At 31.4% G+C, this 22,916-nt stretch overlaps 1 protein-coding gene across 2 annotated transcripts in view; it reads left to right on the forward strand.

Moving 5' to 3' along the window:
- The window catches only part of CenG1A (Centaurin gamma 1A), a 55,861-nt gene that overhangs the window by 26,024 nt on the left and 6,921 nt on the right, over positions 1 to 22,916 (forward strand). Inside the window, exons 1-4 of one of the 2 annotated variants that reach the window (XM_015509455.2) lie at positions 19,154 to 19,299; positions 19,445 to 19,586; positions 20,621 to 20,755; positions 21,369 to 22,075. In XM_015509455.2, the coding sequence (XP_015364941.1) occupies positions 19,532 to 19,586; positions 20,621 to 20,755; positions 21,369 to 22,075 (897 nt within the window). In that variant the 5' untranslated portion in view covers positions 19,154 to 19,299; positions 19,445 to 19,531. Of the gene's footprint in view, positions 1 to 19,153; positions 19,300 to 19,444; positions 19,587 to 20,620; positions 20,756 to 21,368; positions 22,076 to 22,916 lie in introns of those variants that run through there. The other variant, XM_015509453.2, reaches the window with a different exon arrangement.

A 22,916-nucleotide genomic window follows, 5' to 3' on the forward strand; every position in this document is an offset into this window, starting at 1 on the left:
TTATTATTACAACTTATTTGCCACGCAATTAGTGCAACATATTTGTAGTACCTATAGTCACTACAACTGTTTCATTCGTCGTGGTCGATTCTGCATCCGTCGACGACCATCTATATTAGATTTATCAACTTTGAAACTGTCTTAAAAGTAAGAAAGTAATTTTAATATTTTTGTATAACTTATACGCGTGGCGTACGTGTGTACTAGTTCGTTTATAATAATTATAATAAGTAATAAGAACGTAAGAACAGCATAAACGACCTCCACCGCCGGTCCTATTGTGCATGTTTCGCAAATTTTTAACTGCGCACTTAAAGCACTGCGGCAGTCCTAACGACGTTTTTGTCTAGAGGCCGTTTAAGTTTTTGCTCTTTGCTTAATTAAAAATTAATCATCGAGAAAAACGGTTGAGTGTGTTTGGCTAACACTAATTGTAATAGTAATTATTTGAAAGAAAAAAAGTAGTCGTAATAATATAGTTAAGTATACGAGTAAATAGCTAGTTGTACATTTTATTAAAACACGTGTATACAGCCATTAAAATTCTGTTAAAATTAACTGTCCGAATATATAAATATGTTAATATGCAGTGTTTAAATTACAATAATATAATGTTATTATAACATAATTAGCTAATTAATGGCGCTAACAATGTATTTTATCAAGTATTTTTGTGGTAAAACTATTTGCTTCCACGTATTGTTGTATAATGTTTGTAAAAATTTGCTTTAACTAGACATATGTACCTATGCCTTTTTATTTAAGACTGTATCAAAAACAAGCTATTATTGGTCGTGAATATGTCAATGTGTTATTTTAAAATATTGATAATATTTTAAACGTCAAAATAAATCGTTTTCGTAATCTAAAATATAATATGTCGTAGTACACCCCGACATTATTTATTTTTTCTGCCAAACATCGGTTGCCTTGTATTAATAATGACTACGCAAGTTAAAAAGTTTCTAATTATGTTGAAAACATAATATAACGACGCCGTAGGATGTAAGATTACTATATAGGTACATCCTTTAAATCGTTTAACATCAATTATGTCTGCACTTTCCATCGGTATTGTTTATAATACACATCGAATAAACTGTACTTGTTCATAAAAGTTTATGTCAAGACCTTGAAAATTAATATATTTTAAATAAATAATAAACATGTATAATTTATATTATTAGTTTGAACTTGACGTGATAAAATCACTTAAAGTTGCTGTAAGGATCACAAACGTTTGTACGAATACGTATCGTACTCCGTATGCTAAACATGTGAATATTATGGAAGTTTATAAGACTTATATTCAAGTAGGATTTACTTAACACGAAACAAAGTTTATTTACAGATTCCGAGATTATAATATATATCCTTTGAAGGAGCAGTGAGTAAACATTTTTACGGTTATATAATATATGTATGATACACACACACTCGCGTAGTTACGTGCATAATATTATATAACTATAAATAGATACGAGTATTTTATCAAGCGAATATTTTGTTGAAAATTGGAAATGTTAAACGTGTATGATATTGTTTTTTACGTTTTTTGTCGTTTTTAGGTAATACACTTATTGATCGCCAAATGTATTTTTTTAAATTTATTCTGAAGACAAAATTTGATTAATTATATTTCAAAAAATATTTTCGAAAATGCGTAGTGCACGCGTTTAATCATACAATTTAGGCCCGTTATCATGACATTGCATCGGCCAACGTTTGCGATAAACTAGCTTTTATAAAATATATCATATTATATTATTATGTGTGAGAATTTGACATCCCATTACTATACTCTTATATACATTACGTGTATATATACATTTATTACCGCGCTTAGTGACATCGAATAATTTATGACACCCGAATCAATAATCGTATGTGATTTTCGCGATTATAAAAATTAGATTTTTTTATGAAAACGTTTTCATGCACGTATAAGCCGCTCAAACCTTTGTATTTTTTTCGTAGACCCATTAATATAATATTGGATATAATTTATAATTTTATAAATTATATTATTTTACTATACATCCCCGAGTCGGAAACGTTTTAACCTATGATGTTGTTGATCGATCTCAAATAATGTAAAATTCAAAATCCCTGTGATTAACTCATATTACACATAGAGCTATATAACTGCAGGCTACACTTTTATTATTTTCTCGATCAATTGTAATGGTTTAGTTTTACTAAATTTACTATTTCTATTATAGCGCGGCAAAATATTGTGACTTGACGAGATGAAGTGATGTAAGACTTCATTAGAATCATCTGAGCTTTAAAAGCTATTAATAAAATATATCATTATAGGTTCTTCAATATTCGATAAACTTATGTGATGATATTTTTAGAAAAGTATACATATTCTACTCCATAGAATAAAAGATTAAACTTATACTAAAATGTGTACTAATCTACTGTGATAAAAAAAATATATATATTAAAACACTACAACAGTTTTTTTCGAAATTTTTTTTCTTCAAAATCGCCAAACTTATACTGAGAAATTAACTGAATTATTTATAGTTATTGTTTTTTCGGTTAAATAATAAATGGATCTTTCTGTAGTCTGTAAGTATATGTGTATATTATATTCTATTGAGTACGCTGAACTGCCAAAATGTCCGTCAAAGTGCTATTGACATTTATTTGTTTCTGTCTATATATATATATATAAATGTGTGTGTGTGTGTGTGTGTGTGTGTGTGTGTGCGTGTGTGTGTGTGTGTGTGTGTGTAATATGTTTGTATTTATGTATTATGTACGCAACTGTTGTATGGCGAATAGTGTTAGTGTCAAAGCGCCTAGATTTCGACAGTTAGATTTTGAGAGTTATTTCGTGATTGCCGTTGATCAATAAAACCATTTATATAATCCCAAGTACGACATACGTTATGGAAGAGATCGCTTTCCAGCCCACAAAACATTTCCTAATGCGTAGTCTTTCAACTATCACTCCTCCCCTATACCATACCCATTTTTGAGTTTCTTGTATTCTTGCAATTTGATTAGGTGCTAGCTGCTGACTGCTGTATAATATGTCGTTTAGTTCCATTTATACATTATAGTGATGAAATTTCGGTCGATTCTCGATCAATATTTATAGTTTTTTAATTTAATTGGCTTATATTTTTTAATTTTTTATGAAGGTTTTTTTGTTATGTTTCACCTTTAGTAAGAAGATAATAATATTTAAAGTTGAACATATTTTATCTAAAGATTTTGATTTATAAATATCGTACCTATATTATAACTAGTTATGCTAATCTATTTTTATTTACAACATTTAGTTCACTTATCATAATATACGTGGGGTGTACTTTGTGTAAATATATAATATACAGTAACCTAAACTACTTATTCAAATTTCGGTATTTATTTACTAACATTTTCAGAAAACTTGTAGCTCACAGCTATCATAGCTTTAATTTTCATAGTTATGGAACTATGAAAATTAAAGAACCAAATAGAAGTAAAATAATTAAATATTTATTGTATTTACTTGGCAAATGTTATAAAATATTTTTTTCTCCTTCGTATAAACACTTAGGTTTTTTTGAATATTTTTAGTATTGTATGAACGGTCACTTGTAATGTCGTTTAAAATCGTGAACGTAATATTTTTCAACTAATATGATGTTTATGTCCGCCCAAAGAATCTTCTTCGAATGTGACCTATCGTTTTTTTATGTAAAAAATACATACGTATAGCAAATAATACTACAACATATTTAAAAAAGGCTTTCGATTTCTTTTTTCCGCAATAGTTCGAAAATTGTTTGACGTGGTAGCGGGTTTGCTCCATATGTTTATAATGTTTAATAATATTGTATATTGTATATACTTAAAGAAGATCTATATTTTATCGTCGCTCTCTAACTTCATTCCTGGTCGCGTCGTCGAGATCATATTTGTAGCAAAAATAGTAAATATATGATTTACAACACTCGCTGCAGGTGGCACTAACTCATACTATTATATATTTATATGTAATAATATACAGATAATGACTACGTTTCACTTTTTTTTTCACGTTTAAATTCCAATTGTTATAGAATTGATTTTAAAGTTTTCACTGATATGTGTCATCGATGTATTAAACGTCGTGCACCACGTGCTCAACTTTACATTACCCGTTGTTTATCAACATGCATAATATATTTTTTTATACTGTTGAATATTATTATTATATGTAATTCCATAAATAATTATGCATACTCATTGCATAAAATATATAGCTCAGTAGATATTGCTAAGTTTTTATAGAACGGACTCAAAATTGGAAACGAAATGACCAATAAATATATTATGAAAATCTTGTCTAAGTATGACGTCAGATAACTTTTTACTTAGTTAGTTTGTATAATGTATTAATGTTACATGTTTCGTTTTTATAAATGGTAGTTACAAATTATGTATACATATGTTCCGTGATTTTAAATCTGTATTTGATGGATATTACCATTAATGAATGATATTAAACTCTACGATTGAAATATTAATAATAATTATATAAAGTATTTAAGATTCGTAAATTTATATAATATTCTTCTAAAAACCCTATGTAAATAATCGAGAACGTACTGTGATATAAAAAATTCTATTCAGACTTACATAGTAACCTTGAGGTCTTCCCACAGGTAATCTTCTAAAATAGGCGGTAAGCTTGAATTGGCATAATTTGTATTAATTTATATCGTTATAATATTATATAAGTAGGTACTTACCTACTTTTTTTTTACCGAATTTATTATTACTTTTTCATAGTAGTTTCTTAATAACAGGCTTACTAAAATTTAATTGGCAAATCGTGAGCCATTGTTTGGGATATTTAATAAGGTACTGTTTATGTTATATTTGAGTTTAATTTTGTTAAACATAAAAGTAGGTACACGATATTTACTATTTTTATGCGTCCTAGCTTTATAGTGGGTAATTATTTTAACAGTAAATACTTATATAAGTAATATAAAAGTAATATTTTTTATCGTTTAAGTTAATATTGAACATAGTAGTAGATCAATATTTTGTCGGAGAATTTTTTTAATTACCTACTTTATTGTGTAGGGTTTTGTAAATAATCATCTACTAATTTTGTATTCGATTACTATACCGTCTATACCTATACATGAAAAATATATCACTTTGGAATATAGAACAAAAAAAGCATGACATCGCATTGGGACCCAATGCTGTGGAGAATTATAAAATTATAGTTTTTTTGAAATCAACAGGCCTCTATAACTTAATTTAATAATTTGCAATTGTTTTCCTCCTTTTTTTGTTTTTTTCCTTTTTTATAAATACTAAGAAACTACTATACTCTTACGCCAAATACCTCTTAAAAAAAATATTGTTAAAATCTTAAATCTTGTAAACCTACCATAATTATTTATTGTAACTAATGACCGTGTAGCTGCCGGGTTTTATTTGATCAATAAAATAAAAAAGCATGCTGACATTCGAAAGTGTAAAAACTTAAATATAATAGTAATGAGTAATGTCAGTAAAATTATCATACTTTTTTTAAATATTGTTTTATAATAATTGAATTATGTATAAAAAATATTTTTTAAATCTCTATTTCTTTTCGATGTACCTAATTAGTGTTCGCTGTTAAAATAATCATTCTGTATATTATTTATGGGCATTGGTGACATTACGTTAGTATTGATACAGCCGCGGCAACAGCTATAATATGATCAGCTATCTCATGACTCATACATAGATGCAGCTGTGAAAAGAAACATATTTTATAGTAATGAATATTAGACAGGGTGAAAATGTCGGTTGTTTACAGTTGGTTATATCTATTCTTATACTGTAGTTATTACGTGTACGGATACCTGAGACATACGTTCGGGTTTCCGCGAAGATTATTTCGTGTACCTATATCACATATTATATAAGTATAGGAACTAACTATTCCACTCGAAAAATTCTTTTATGCGATGCCTAACACGCGTGCTACTATTTTTTTTCTTTCTGAACAAATAAAATATATATCCCTTCAAATCGAACAGTTGTGATATATTATTGTATATTGTATACATTTTCGTGTGGTTTTTTAAACAAAATTTTTAGTCGGTGTGATTTAGAGTCGTGCAATTTCTAAATTTTAAAAATAAAATCTTTTTTCCATTTCTTTCATAACTATGACCTATATAATAATTAATTTAATTTAATGGTATAGGTATAGGTACCTACAATGAATGAATATTAAATCATTATTATTTTCGTTTCCATCATGCTAATCATGCAATCATGGAAAGTCGCTACTATATATATTTTTGAATGTTTATAAAACTTTTCGCATCAAAGTATCACAGCCTTTGCTGTAGATGGTCTACCTTTTAATCAAATAGTGATTCCATTATAGGATATTATATATGTGTGTGTGTGTCCACCCAAATGTAAATTTTGCGCAAACAGTCGTATTTTTTAGGCGATTTAAATAATTTTACCGTCGACATAAACTCCTCCCCAGAATACGTATTGCATTATATATTTATATACCTACCTACGCCCGTTGTATATGCAGAACGTCGCCAATGGTCTGAATAAATGTATTATAAAATGGAGACGGTGCTTGTATTATTGCTTTCGCCATTTCTGCTTTAGTCCAATAAGTATAAAATAATTCGTTTCTATGTAGTCCCAAAATAGTAGTTTTACGTTAGCCCTCAGAGGTTCGTTGGAATCCGTCCGCTGTTGCGACTCTCATTCGTCCCACGTATACAGGATGATACACTTGAACAGCCATACTAATTTTTCTAGTTGGTATAGAAGAGTGGACTCTAGTGTGGCCATAATTTCCAAAATCAATATACCTACACATAGTGTCTGAAACTTTAACAGTTGTTAACACTTGTATCTAAAAACGTATTAATTCAATATTTGATTTATGAGATTATTATTTATAACCTTTGACAAACCTGCTTTAGAATAAAAATTGAAAATTACGAAATGGAGTGAAAACAGAAAATCTTGAGATAAAAAGAAAAGTGTAGATTATTGCAGTTGGTTAAATGGATCGTCATGTATGTATACTAAACAAACGATCACGCTATAACCGTCATCGTAAACGCAGTACAACGTATACGTGTTTAGTTTATCACCTTTTTAGTTTAATAATATACATCCGACGACGACGTAGAATACATATATTATAGTATACCACCAGTTATATAGCCATATCTTTTTCGGAGGGTTCGTATAGTCTCGTCTACGCGCGCGATCTCTTGCAAATTATATTACCTCCCCCCGCTTTCGATTCTGACACACGCGTTAAGATCTCTGACGGATTGTATTTTACCGCATCACTGTGACTATATCATCATTTTTACCTCATGGGTGTGCGCACGCGTATACGTACTGTTTCGATGCATATAGTTTGTCGAATATTATTACCCAACGACGACGAGTGCGGCAAAAGTACGTCGACTTTGCGTGTATTATCCTTTCAATATTTATTTATATACGTTGCACAGACAGGATATATCTAGAACAGTAAAACATTTTATATTTAAATGTAATTCTAGTGTAAATTCGAATCGACGCATGTGAAGCCCCTTACCCTTAACTTGTAAGGAATTATAAATTAATTTTTGGAGTTTTAAGTTCAACGATTCGAAAATTTGATTTTTGGAATTTTTAAGTTCCACTTTAAATTTTTAGCACCTAATTGTAAGTGTTCAATTTTGGCCTAATGGCCTTCGAATGCATTAACTTAAAAATCCAAAATTTAAGCTTTAGAAATATCAATTTATACATAATAATATATATCCCGTATAGTTATATAAATTATATATACATGGGTACGTTTAAAAGCACCATAACGTCCCTGCCATATTTATTTGCTGTCATTCTCCCTCTAGTTCTTGTACCTAATACCAAGCTATTACTACTACCTACCATGTTTTACTCTCTTTGATGCGTTTTACCCTGGCTAAATTTATTATTGGCAACGACTGATGACAAACCTAGTTGTAAAGCATCTCAGTTTGACAGGGAGAAATCACCGTCGCGTACATTACTTGGAATTTTTCTAAAAGTATACCGCATAAATGTAAAGCTGTAAGGATATATACGTTAAGGTATATAGGTTTATCATGTACGTATATATATGTCTGCCAGCTATGTATTAGATTTTAAAACAGTCTTTATCAACAAATTTCTATATCATTTTTATTTTTATTACAACCTGTATTTTATTTTTTGTCTCTAAAGTAAAAAATATTTGTTTTTAAATCTTGAATATGTATAAATACCAGACATTCAATAAATGTAGTTAGGTATATTTATAAACATTTCAAATTAATATTAACCGATTTTAGTGTGCAGGACCACAATTTAAAGTTTCTAAACTTTAAATAATTTTAAATAAAAAATAGATTGAAGAAATTATATAAATGGATCACTCCATATATAGGTGTGTATTTTGTTGTGGGGAAAAAATGGAAAGCGTGAGAAAACGTGAGATTGTTCGTGAATCGAGGAAAACGCATCATCGGTCATTTATATACACATAATAATTATGCCAATTACATAGTTTTGTTTTTTTTTTTTTTAGAGGGGTGAATTTGGTTGAAATAATAATAATAAGGCGTGTAAGATCGATTGTAATCGACGAGTTCATGGATTTCGCGCACAAGAGTGATTTTAGTGAAAAAAATCATCCTAACGTGCATTTCACAAACTATTTTATATATTATTCCGTGAGAATAACGTACCTATTCGAAATTACAGACACCTTTGTAATTCTATACAGTTCGTTCGATTATTAAATATATACGTGTACAATATATAATATTATGTGTATCCAGTTGGTTTAAATTATTACTATATTATTACACGCTTTATAGGTATATCCACTTGAAATTGTTCGGGATTTACGATCCGATTACAACGACTGATAGGGGGGGGGGGGGGAGCCCATAGGTGACCCCTATCTATATACTTGCAGTTTAAATCTATATACATATAGGTGTTTAGTTATATGCACATCCGGTCCGTTAGTTCCGGACTATCTAATCGTTGACGACCGTTTTATTATTATTATTTTTTTTTTTTTGGACGCAAGACGACGAGCCTTTTGTAAGCTTCACACTCGACCGGACCTTTTGTCGTCGACGAAATCGTTTTTTCTTTGCTATGTCGCTTAAAGAACGTCGCCTTCACGGGAACATTACACCTCATCGCTATGTACACACGCGCGCACATCTATAAAGCATCCAAAAAAAAAGTAATGCAATGTAATATTATATCATATTCATTTTCGCACCTATAATGTATACACAGTACACACTACAGTACTACACCATATACGAATGTGCTTAATCCGACGTTTATATTAAGATTTTAATCCTCCTTACCTGCACACACACGTCGTCGGCAAAACACGCCACACAAAAGGTGTCGAAATCGTTTCCTAAACAATGGTTTTTTTATTATTATTATATAATATATATATTTTTTTACTGACGATGATGTGTGGGTAGTGCGTGTGTGTGTAAATATAGGTAATGTGTTGTGTTTCTATATTTAGTCCACCCTTACGGCGTATATTATGTCGTTGCAACTGTTGCGCGCGTGTCGTAATATTTTTATTGATATTGTTACATCTGATTTTGATATAGATCCTCGTGCATGAATTATTAAAATTAAAATATGACAATAACACAGGAATAATGTTTAAGATCGTGGAAAAGCTATTCGCCTTCGTCTTACAAATACTTACCATGTAAATTTTCATTTCACGAACAAATTCAATTTTTTAAATAGGTACAATTATTTACTATAACAATTTGAATTAAAAGAAACATAGATAATAAACTACAATCTATATATTATGTACTAAATATATGCCATATTTTTTTGTATATTATATAATTAATGTACTTTTTGCGGTCTTCGACCTTTTTCATTAAAACTTCACATATCGCTCCCTATATTATACAATATATGCTTATTGATAAACACAGACTTTATATTATAATTGTTTGCATCTCGGCTATATTGTGATGTAATATATATGTTTATTTGATTGACATTATATACTATTCCATGACTGTATGTGTAAGTATTATATACTCGTCCTAAAGTTTTTTTACGGAGTTCCGTCTTTTAATAATGTAAAATTGTAAAGTATATATGTATATAAGCTTTATCTCACGACGGTGGTTTAAAATCGTGTTTACAAAATCATACTCTATAGATAGTGGAAAATACTTAAATTATTTTCTTGAGCAAGTGTTTTGCCTATTACATATATATTTCATATTAATTTCAGAAATAATAAAATGTATTGGTCGTCGTAGGGACGTTATAACCCTGCTGTAATTTTATCGTCTGATTTTGATCTATTATCACTTGATTTTTAAAATAAAGTCGAAATCAATAATAGATATCTGAACCGTGGTATGGAAAACGATGGCTAATCAAGAATTGTTCAGAAAACAAATTATTTTTATCATTAGAAAATGCCATTATGTTTAAAATTTAAAGATATTTATGTAAATAACGTTTTAGAATTCTATCTGCCTATAGCGGTCGTGTACGGAAACCCTTTAAACCGTTAATATATGTATAGGTATTATTCTGAATTTCCGTAGACGTCTTATAAGACGTATACTATACACATACTTTGTATGATATGATTTATGTCAATGTAAACCTTGCAACTAGTATACATGGTACCTATTATCGGTTTTTCGCTGATCGAAGGAAAGTTCATGACTAAATCAAAATGAAAAATAATATGTGTGACAATAATATGTAATGTATCATGTTCATGTATGCCCACTTTTAGAAACGAATTAACAACCTTATCACGGAAAAAACACAGAATAGATAATGGTCATAGATATTTGGCCGGGCGAAAACTGAGTTGCGGATCAATAACTCATCAATTGGGTTACGGTGTCACCTGTTTAGCGTATAGTTTAGTGCTGCCCCAAAAAACACGCAAATTGCAGTGGTGGCTATCCCATGGCCAAATCCATCAGCTTATTATGTTGAAATATGAATATAGTTACAATTATGAAATATGATTTATTTTATCTTGTTAACTTTTATAAGCCGTGCTGTGTAGGATTATTGTTTAAAATTATATAAATAGCAATACTAGTTACTTGAAATTTTGTAGAATAAATATGCCACGTATTTCTGGACCCCCTCTCCATCCCATAAGGGTTTTTTCATAAATATTTACTTTATAATTTCTATGAACTTGTTGGGTAAAAATCAAAATTTGTACAGATTTATTTTCAAAGCACATCGAGTAATTAACAAATTAGTGTGGAAGGAGGGGGCTGCAGAAACGCACTCGTGCCAGCCTCAAAAGACTATATAGTATAACTTTATATAAGTACCATCGCAACTTGCTGTACATACTATATAATATATAGGTAGGAGAGTTGGCTATATTATTATTATAATCACGTTTTCCATATTTCTGTACAAAAAACAAAATTATCAACCACCCCCGCACGTCGAACATTGTATAGGTACGTATACTCGGCGGCCGCGACGATAATGATGCTTCACAATACGATTTTCGGAAACTGTTATTTTGCCATTTTCGTATAGGAGTTTATTGTTGTTTTAATCTCCATAAATCGTATAACAAATTACACACACACATATATATATATATATATATATATATATTCGGACCGTCTGACAAAAACCAAAAAGCCACTTGAGAGATTTGCTGACTTGTACGACACCACTCTCTTTCTCTACCACGACACAATATATATATTTATAGGTATAATATATATGTATTATAAGCCTAAGAGACGCTCGAGTGTATAATAAAGTTCCAAAAAGTTTCTTCGCCCGATACACATCATTTCCGGAGACCCTTTCGGGATTTCCCGGAAAAGCCCTCGATTCGTTATGCGCCATCGATAATTTATATAGGTTCTATATATATATATGCGTTTACGCGCGTGAAAACAATATATATATATATATATATATATATATATCACACGTTTTCCGAATAATGGTTAATATAGAACAACGCACATTTTCATGATATATATATACATATAACATATTAACATATAGTGTACAAACTACACATGCAATCTTGCCCTACATTTAAAGAATAACCCAATTCAAATCAAATCCCGATAATTTAAATTTTTAAGTTTACCAATTCACCATGCTTTTGGTTTATATTATATTTATATTATTACAAGATGTATAATCGTCATTATTATTATTCTAAATATTGTTCCTACTTTACAGTATAGTATGTACAATTTAGAATTTATTTAACTAAAATTGAAAAAATATTTAACTTTGAAAATTTAGATTCACATTGGCATTCGTCGTAGTCGTCTTAGCTGCTTTTTTGCTAAATATCTAAAATTAACTAAATAACCTACAGTGGCGTGTAAGACAAATAAAGAAGTCGTGCATCGGGTCGAACGACAAAGTACTTTATATTCGCCTATATATGTTTCCTATATACAATTAAAAGTGACTACAAACTTTCAAGTTTAAATATTGTTGTCTATTCATCAAAAATTCATCATTACTCGGCTACTAGGTTAATATTTCAATTCAATATATATTTGTTTTAGATTTTATCTCCATGTTACCATTGACTGTAGGTTAGTAACTATCTACATTAATGTGTAATCAATGATATTACTATTGTAAATTATATTCAGATATGCAATAAAATACTTTATACTGAATATGCCATTAAAATTAAATCAATTTTTAAATGTGCAAAAATTTGCGCTAAAGCGTTTGATATATTATTCGTAGGAGGGAATTTAACTTATATACAGCTTACCTAGCAATAAATCTAATGTACTAAAAAACATGCAACAATAATGTTAAAGTTATGACAGAATATAATTGTAAATGTGGCAAATAAATTGATTCCTTTAGCGGATGCCGTTTTGCCCGCGTAATAAAACAACCGTTTAATACTATATATTATCGCACCATGTGTATTAGTCAAACTTAAACGAATTTAACTGCACGCATATACATTATACAGAGTGATTCCTCAAATATGCGAACTTTAATTTTTCATTTAATATAATGAATCAATTCAAAATTTGATTATTAATTTTACTTAAGGACCATATATTTTCAAATATTTAGTTCATCTATATACCACTTAAAAAATATCCAGTGAACGATACCGCTTATATTTTTGTTAAATAATTTTTTCGACTATTATCCTTAGTGAATTAGTGTCTATGTAGTACATAGGTACATGTTAATAATTCAAAAGTTTATTCAGAATATCATATTATTTTGTGAAATAAATCAATATTTTAAAAATACGAAATTTGGATTAGTATCGACCAATTCTTAAACGACATAAAAAAATTGAATGCCCTTGAAAACATGGTCCATGGGGTTTGAACTAATTAATTATTAAAGAAAGAAAATGAGGATGAGCATATTTGGTGAATCGCTCTGTACATATTATACATATATAATGTACCTACCTATATCAACGTGTAACAATTCGCGCAATGGTTGCGTGTCGTACTGTCGTGCGCTATTCGAATTATCGCCCACATTCTAGTACGCAATTGTAGCGTTTATAATAAAATATGTATTATACACATATGTGTGACAATCATAATAATCGTTAGTCGCGGTTTGTCGACGCAGCTGTTGACAATTACAATTTGTTCAACTACATTTGCATTTTTAATATTACATATTATGTTTGTATATATGGGGTGCGTATATATACGTGAATGATTTGAAAATTTATCGTTTGAATAATGTAATTATTGCCATCCAAAATAAATCAATCACAGTATCACACTGCACCCAGTATATATACATAATACATATGCAAGTGTGCCATTTTAAATTTCACATATTAAACGGTTGTCTCTAAGATTATCTATCATATTAAATGTATATTTATGTATACGCTATATATTTTGTGCAATATAAATATGAAAGTGTGTATAGTCACTATATATTTACGTGTAATCAAAATAAATAAGCGATAATGTTTTCGCACTTATTTCGTTTTGAAATCGAAAATATACTTTGTTGTTTAAACTCTTTGATAGAATGTTTGGTAAACATACATTTTTTTTTATTCTACTCTGAGATATAATTTCAAACTTCTAAAGTTTTAAAGTGAAAAATGCGATGGATAAAGGTTGGAGTGCAGTGAAATGTGAATCAATTCTTATAGCCATTCTTTAATCGTATCTATATATAATAGTGTTCCACATGCCACAAAATATTATTTTATTATATATTTTAGCAAAACTTTTTTTCTTCAACAGACATATTAATATATACGTTTTATATGCGTGACTGTGGACAGTTATAGTTGTAGGCATCTGTGCCGACGACCGTACACGCAAAGTGAGTGGTGAACGGTGATTGTTTTGAACGTGAACTCATCAGCAACTCAAAAGTTTAAATAATTTAAAACGCGGGGGTTACTTACCTGCATTACAGACCAGTCATATAAAAATCAAACTATAATGCTTATATGTATATTAGCATGCATACCGGAACTGGGGAGACGTGTGAACATGTTTGGAGTACGTGCGAGATACATAATATTGAGAAAAAAAAATCTAAATTCATTAATTTGTCATAGTTTTATTAGAATGTTTATACTTATATAACATCATGTTATTATTGATTAATTCGTCTGAAGGTAATCGCCCTGTATTTATTATACTACTTTTTTTTTTTATTTATTAAAAATATATTACAATCTGTTTACACATAAAACAATAAGTAACAATGATGAGTGATTTAAGGAAGACATGTCACACATGAAGAGGAGACTGTCCAGTGACAGAACCTCAGAAAATTTGAGTTCGGGCTTTGAAATTTATTTTATTATTTTATTTTTAATTTTTTTTTTTAATTTTTTTTTTTTTAATTAGATTAGAAGGTCTCTACCCCAATTTTTTTTTAACCTTCGAGGAATATTTAGAGGTGGTGTGAGAGAAGACATGTTTTTGATAAAGGGGTTAGAATGATGGTTAATCAATTTGGAATGGAATTTTTTATAGTAGCTTTTAGCAAGTTCATTAACTGTTGGAAGTTTTAGGTCGTTATGGAGAGCTGAATTTGTGATATACACGGAGCACCGGTTAAGAGTCTTAATGAGATGGATTGTAAGGCTTGGTTGGGACGGATGTTAGCTGGTTTCGCTGGGCCCCATATTTGAATACCATAGGTCCATATTGGTCTTATGATAGATTTGTAAATTAATATTTTATTTTTTATACTACTTATTAAAGTGTATATTATATCGTATCGTAAAATATGAATATTTATTCTTTTTCGCGAATACCAATCTATTAGCTATTATTTTTTTTTTTTTTTTAAAGTGTTTCTGACATACAAGGTCATCTAACTTATTGATATAATAAAGAATTTTTAACATCATTAAGTTGTTAAGCGTAAATTAATTACAATATATACAGTAAATTACAAAGATGAATAAATAAATAATAAAAGATGACATCATAATATTAGTTAATCTAAGTGTATTTTTTTTTTTTTTTTTTGTAAATCTATTGGTGTTGAGAAAGGGCATCACGAGGACGTCCTCGCTTGAGACGCCGGAGGGTAGGCTTATCGCTGAGTTTGAAATATTTTGCACTTTTGGCGTTGTTTAGTTGGCTAAAAAACTTTATTGAGATATACTGTATGTAGGATTTAACCATCGGGAGTCTGAAGTCTGTATGAAATGCTTCGTTTCTGACGAACCACGGCGCGTTGGATATTATGCGTAGAATCTTGGACTGTAAGACTTGAATTTCATTTATGTGAGTTTTGGCACAGTTACCCCAGATGGGAGCAGCATAGAGTATTAATGGTCGTAGAATTTGCTTATAAAGAAGCATGAAGCACTTCCAGCTTAAGAGCTATTATTTTAACTATATCTTATGGTTGTAGTCACTTATTATACATAGTTTAAAAGGTGATACTAAAAATGTTAAACCAATCATTATTATTTGCGGAGCAATAAATCGATTCAAACACTAATTAAAAGACATGTGTTTTCACAAAAATGCGACAAAATATAATGGTCTTGACTTATAAGGTACGCTAAGCCGAGTGTGCCTAATACCTATATGATATTATTATACGCTTACAACGCGCGCTGTATTTTAATGCGTTTTGATGAGCGTACGCGATATTATACAAATAAATAAAACTCCCCTTTACTGTCAAAATATTATATATTATGTACATATTATAATTATATTTTATAAAATAAAATATGATAACCGACACGCTCGTTACTTGCGGCGGGTGTATGTCTTGTAGGTACGTACACAATCGAACACTGAAATCGAAATGATATTATTTTTTATTTTTTTGTCATCTTGTGTGTAGTGTGTATATGCGGTATGCCCATATCTACACGTACAATACCTAATAATAATATCTTTTTCGTTTGATTAATACATCTCCTCCCCTGCGCGGGGCTACAGCTGCAATGGGCGTTTTATTTTTTGCATACTAGCAGCGCACTATTATAACACGCGCGATTCTATCGTGTTGGAAGCGCATTAAAACCGCTCAGAAAAGGGAGGCGATAAAATTTGTTTCCCTTAGCGGACAATGCGCGATTTTATTCCGAATTTGTACGGTGCATACGTGTATACGTATTAATATATTATTAGTATTCTTCGATAATATTTTGTGAACGCCTTTGCGAACGTTAAACATTCGCGTATGTATGGTGAAAACTGAGCATATTCCTAGCACGATTTTACCGGATGAATCTTATGTACCTATCGCCCGTGTAAGTTGGATGTGTATCATAAACTCATAAGTTATGAGTCATAACGTAGACGACGGTGGTCCTATATTTTTCGGTTATCCGTTCGAAACCATTACTTTGTGGTTCGAACGACATACGTCATAGTGTCACATACACTTGCACACATGCTATTATATTTAGATATACCTACTACACTTATTCGATAAATCTCACGAATTGAGACACCAGTTGATTTAGTACAACTAGAAATTCATTGTTTTAAACATAGGTACTATAGGTAGGTACCTATACCTATTTATATATATATACTATTAGACGTTAAGTAACCTTGACGTAACGCGTATTTTGAAAGCTCTGTGTACCTACTGATACACTCGTGTCCAACGTTTATGTATAACCGTGGTTATATTGACCATATTGCAATATAACCATTAATTAAAAGTCTTATATGGGTATTTAATATTAGACTCTGAATCGAGTTTTATTTTTTGTAATTTTGGTCATTTCTTTATACTATGAATGTTTTATATGTATAAAATTATATCATTAACAGAAAATTATAATCCTCTCTTTTCGGTAAATTTACAATTCACTATGTAAACCTTGAAAATAACATATTCGTGTTGTCACATGTCCCTGCTGCTATTATAATATATGTTTGTTTGCTGACAACCAGTTGTGGGTGCCATCGGATTTCCGCAGCTGCAGTTCTAGGGAAGGGATAAAGGCGTCATTGCACAACCCGCCTGTGATGCTTTCGACGGAATTACTGTTTTTTCCCCCTAAAAAATTATATTTCCTACACAATGTACTTTAAATATTATTGATTGTTAATTATAAATTATGAATATCCACTAAATTCTTATCGTTTCTTTTCCATCATCTGTTGATGATATTTATGGAATTTATATACGATATTACATGTTTTCTTCCATTCATCATTTGATAAAAAGTAGAGACACGCATATAAATTATAGGTCATAGACATATTATGATTTTCCGTATTATGTGTGTATATTATTAGTGTATTCACCATACCCCTAACCTGCAAAGACGATACAGGTATAGATCTTAAGAATAATTCGAAATATATGTAAAATGCAATAATAAACATTCTTTGATTTCACATTCGCATGATGCGTTTGAACAGTGAGTGAAGAGACGAATTTCGTTTGTGATCACGCGATGTTTTGACCCTCCCCTGTGAAACCATCCATGTATAATTAATCACTATATAGTCGTAAATGAGGCAAGATCGAGTATACTATTGTTCCCCCAAAAGTTTTAATGAGTGAACCCCTTTAAATGAGGAATCTTCATTGTATTTTTACTGTTAAAATATACAATGATTATATTAATCATTCTTTATCTTAACTAAAAATATTTGCAGTTATTGCATTGCATTTATTATAAATGTATTAGTTACTTTCATTGTGAATAATTATTCTTAGGGGCAGGCGTTGAACAACTCATTATACTATATTGTAAGTAGAGGTACACATCTATTATTCACACGTTTATACCTCTTGTCGTTTATAATACCGTATAATATATATACACCCGTTAATTTACTTCTAATCGTGACTAAAATCACCCTATAGATCTTAGATCTAAATGATAATTGTAATGAATAATCATCTGAAACTTATTTGTAGATTAAGACATAAAAAATACAATGGGTGGTTTTTTACTGTATACCTATAATAATGACCGATTAATTGTGCGATTTTAGTTAATCGACCTTCTTGGTGTCGAAATAAAAAGTATGTGGTTTTAGGATGCCAGAAACCCTCAGAGGTTAGGTAAGGAATAGATTTTATATATGCATATACATTAATGATAGGTTAACCTACCTATCTAAACTTATATATTATGGTATGTTTCGCTGCACCTGTAATAGACGTGCAGTAGGTAATAAATTGCTATAAATCCCAGCATTGTTTAAATGGTACATATTATATTGTGTATTGTGTACTTATGGTACATATATATATAATATATATTCATATTATTATATTTCAATACAACTAATACAAGTAATATATATAAGTAGAGTGCGTCTATACAATCGAGTCATCATGGTAGTCATGGCTAGTAAGTAGGGGAAAACAGTTTTGACAGTCAGCTCCCTCCCCTTACAAAATTCTCGACAAATATCCGCCTACCGCCTATATATGTGTCTCCGTAACGGGGCGGCCCATTGTCCTTGAAAACGAACGCGCTGTGACGGCCGTCGCACGGTCGTCTCATAGTGTGTGTCATCGTCAACCCCAAAACGACCTCCTATATAAATAACAACCCTCCTACGCGTCATATCGATCGCTTCCGACGATTCGGCGCGTGCTGAAACGACCGCGACCGACGAGGGCGCACGTTTCACCGATCTCGCGTATTATCACATAGTGTTCGTTTTCGGCGTTCGAAACAGAACGGTGTCTGTTCCTCTTAACGATATCCATCGTATTCCATTTTGCTATCTCACTGCACGCGATTGATGATACACACGTCGCAGATGATACACTTAGGTACCTATACCTACAGCATAGATAATAATAATGTATCAATGTTTGTTATTATACAACCTCCGAAAAACCTTCAACAGCCGCAGAATTTATCGCTGTTTTTATCCGGCGTAATAATAATAATACGACCCTTTATAATATTTTACAGTTTACCGCCTGGGTGGATGCTGTTATATTCGTGTTCAGCCTGGAGAACGAAGCGAGCTTCAACGCCGTGTACGGATATTACACGAAAATGGCCCACTACCGAAACTCGGCCGAAATACCGCTCATCTTGGTCGGCACACAGGGTGAGTAATCACCTCTATAAATGTCTTTATTGAAATTTTATTGTACTATGTTGTTTTGTACACGAGGCGTCATACGGTATGTATATATGTATTGCTGCTGTGACTTGGTATCGATGAGTGTCGCAGTGAACAAGAAGGTGGTTTTCGAGAGGATAGACGGCGTCGCTTCGTCAGCTTTTTTTACGACACTGCAGCAGGGGAGCGAGTGCCTATAGTATACAAAAGTGTATCTGAACAAAAATATGCACCACTGCGTTTTCTTTATTCCCTGAAAAAAAATCCTCCCCATGCGTAAGAGTACCGCATCTATAATTTATTTGAATAATTCATGGAATTTTTAGCGGCATGCGCATCACGTGTACTATTAGCCGTGTGTAAGAATTGTCCCCCGTTTTCGACTTGCTCAGAACAAATCGCGGTACCTTTACACGATCTCTATCCTCTAAAAGTTTTTTATTTACGCGTGTAGTTTAACTATATCACGTATTGGCATGATTGTTTTTATGAGAAATTTAATGTCTTGTATAACTTGTAACGACTGTCTGCAATAATTTACAATGTATAATTCAATATTACTCATTATTCAGTCTGGTTAAATTTAATACAAAAAAGTATAAATATAAAATATACACCTATATATTATAGTAAAAGAACATTTCAGGATTTTTTGTTGGGGTGCATAATGATGCTATAAGCTGATCATAATGCTTGAATTTCTCGGTTTTCCGTATCTCATTATACCGTCGGACACTTATTTTATACACCACCGTAATAAAAAGAAAGGTCTTTTGAGTCGAACTTAATGGCTTTTTAACATTTTTGACTGTGTCGACGATGTTTTATGTGCACACAAAATAATTAAAACAATATATATATATATATAATATGACGTGCTTGTTTTTAAATTATATATATATACAATGAATAAGGATCGTAATAAAATCGGATTACGCTTTAATATCTCATATCATACTTTATATCGTATTATATAACAGATAACAATAATAACTGTATAATGTGTTTTTCTTATGCAGACGCCATTAATGAAACGAATCCTAGAGTAATAGACGACACAAGAGCCAGGAAGTTGGCAGCGGACTTGAAGAGATGTTCGTATTATGAGACGTGCGCCACGTACGGTTTAAACGTGGACCGGGTGTTCCAAGACGGTAAGAAAATAATAGATGAATATTATTATTTATTTTATTAAGAAAAAAAAACCGTGCAGGCTATATTTTATATGTTTTAATAAAAAGTTATGATTACCTAACTAATACATATCAGGTAAATATTGTTATAGTTAATTATATAAATATGTGTATCTGGTTGAAGAATTCTACTAGGTTTTCGGTGGGTGTACCACCTCTGGCTAAGTGATATTCTACAAGGGTTGGAGAAATTTTAAAAAGACGGTTCTAACTACTAGATCTAGAGTCTAAGATACACGTTCTTGCAGGTCAGACAGAACAGTGGAGCTCTCTACACGCGTAGGGAAAAGGTCTTATATATCTCTATTGTGTTTTGTTTGTGCCATTTTGTTGCCGATATTTTCTATAAGTTACGAATTCTTCATTGCAAAAGATGGCACCAATGAATAATGATTTAATATTTGTACTCTACTGCGGATCGCATCCGCATCCAACTATATATCTTTTAAAAATTCTTTACAATCAAACGCATTTTTTCACTATTCCCAATTTATAGTGTTTTGGCGGGAAACCCTCTGTTAAAATGATGCGTACTGAGTTAACTATATAATGCCAAAACTTTGTGTGTTCATAGCTTGCCAAAAGATCATCCAGCAGAGGCTGTCGGCGTCCACCAACTGTCTGTCGGACTCCCGGTGCTCGACACCTGCCTCGTCTTCGACCACTACCCCGGTTGGTGGTTTGCAGTCTGCATCGTACGCAGGCAACCAACACCAACTCTACCAACACATGCAATCCCCGGCCAGCGGTTCGAGGACGTTCTCGCAAGCCTCGTCGCCGTCACCTCCCGTGCACGGCGCCGGCGGCGCGTCACCCTCTCACCACGGCAGTAGCGGCGTAGCCAGCTCATTCAAAGAGTCGGTGCTCCGGTCGAACTTGTCGTCGACGCTGAACCGACAACCGCTCGAACTGTCTATAGCTCTGGACAACAACAATGTATCGACGAAAACCGCGTTCGACGGCGGTGGAATAAGCGGTGGAGTCGGTGGAGGCGTTGGCTCTGCTATCGGACTGTCGGTGCCCTACAAGGACTTGCCCACTCCCAGTTCCACGCCTACGACCACCAGAAAGACCCGGAGACGGTCCAACCTGTTCAATCCGTCCAAGAAGGATGACAAGAATCGATGCCTGGCCACCGGTGAGCTTGGTAGCGGCCGAGCTATTCCTCTCAAGCAGGGTTACTTATACAAGCGCAGCAGCAAAGGTCTCAACAAAGAGTGGAAGAAGAAATACGTCACCCTTTGCGACGACGGGCGGCTGACGTACCATCCGAGTCTGCACGTCAGTATTACACGCTAATTTATTAACATTAATTTTTATCCACAAAAATCAATATCACAATTATTGAATTTAGAAATACAAAAGGCTATATCTAGCTCCTTCTGACATACCCTATGATAATCGACATAATTTACAAAAGACATGAACTAATACCGAATATACTTAACAAAAAATTAAAATTAAAACCATCAGATTCCATGTAGTCGGCAATTGCAGTGTAAAATGGTATGGACCGTGGACTGGAAACTGCGGACTTAAACGGTTTTTTTTTTATAAATTCCTTAATTAATACAAACTTCATAGCACTGCACTTTAATAAACTAAATTTTATACGACTAATTATACATATTTGTTTTAAACAAAATAATAGGTAAGTAAGTACTTAATTCAAATTTTCGACCGTTTAAAATATCTATTCATTTTTTTGTTTGACATCAGAATGTTGACGATCCATGTTGTAAAAAATTTTAGTTAATAACTTCATTGGTATCGAAAGACTTTTTAATAGGTTTACTATCTTAATTATTTTTTAAAGTACTATTAAAACTCAAATTTTAAATTGGTATTGAATACTCATTTTTTACTTTTGGATGACTCAATTAATTAGATTTTTACTTTTTTGTCTTAAAATTTCTAGAATCGTGGTTTCAAATTTTAGTTGAACATACAATGATCGTGTTAGTTAGTGTGTTATTTTTTACGTCGAAATGACAAAATATAATTCTAAAGAATTTTTACTCATACTTATATTGTTATTGTGTAGCTACGAATGAACGTTCCGAACAACTAGTGTTAATTAAGTGTAACAATGACTTATTTTTAAAAACAAAATTTTTAACAA

The sequence above is a fragment of the Diuraphis noxia genome, unplaced genomic scaffold (genome assembly GCF_037042655.1).
Source record: "Diuraphis noxia isolate RWA-SAM2 unplaced genomic scaffold, SU_Dnox_SAM2 contig0002, whole genome shotgun sequence".
NCBI classification, from domain to species: Eukaryota; Metazoa; Arthropoda; class Insecta; order Hemiptera; family Aphididae; genus Diuraphis; species Diuraphis noxia.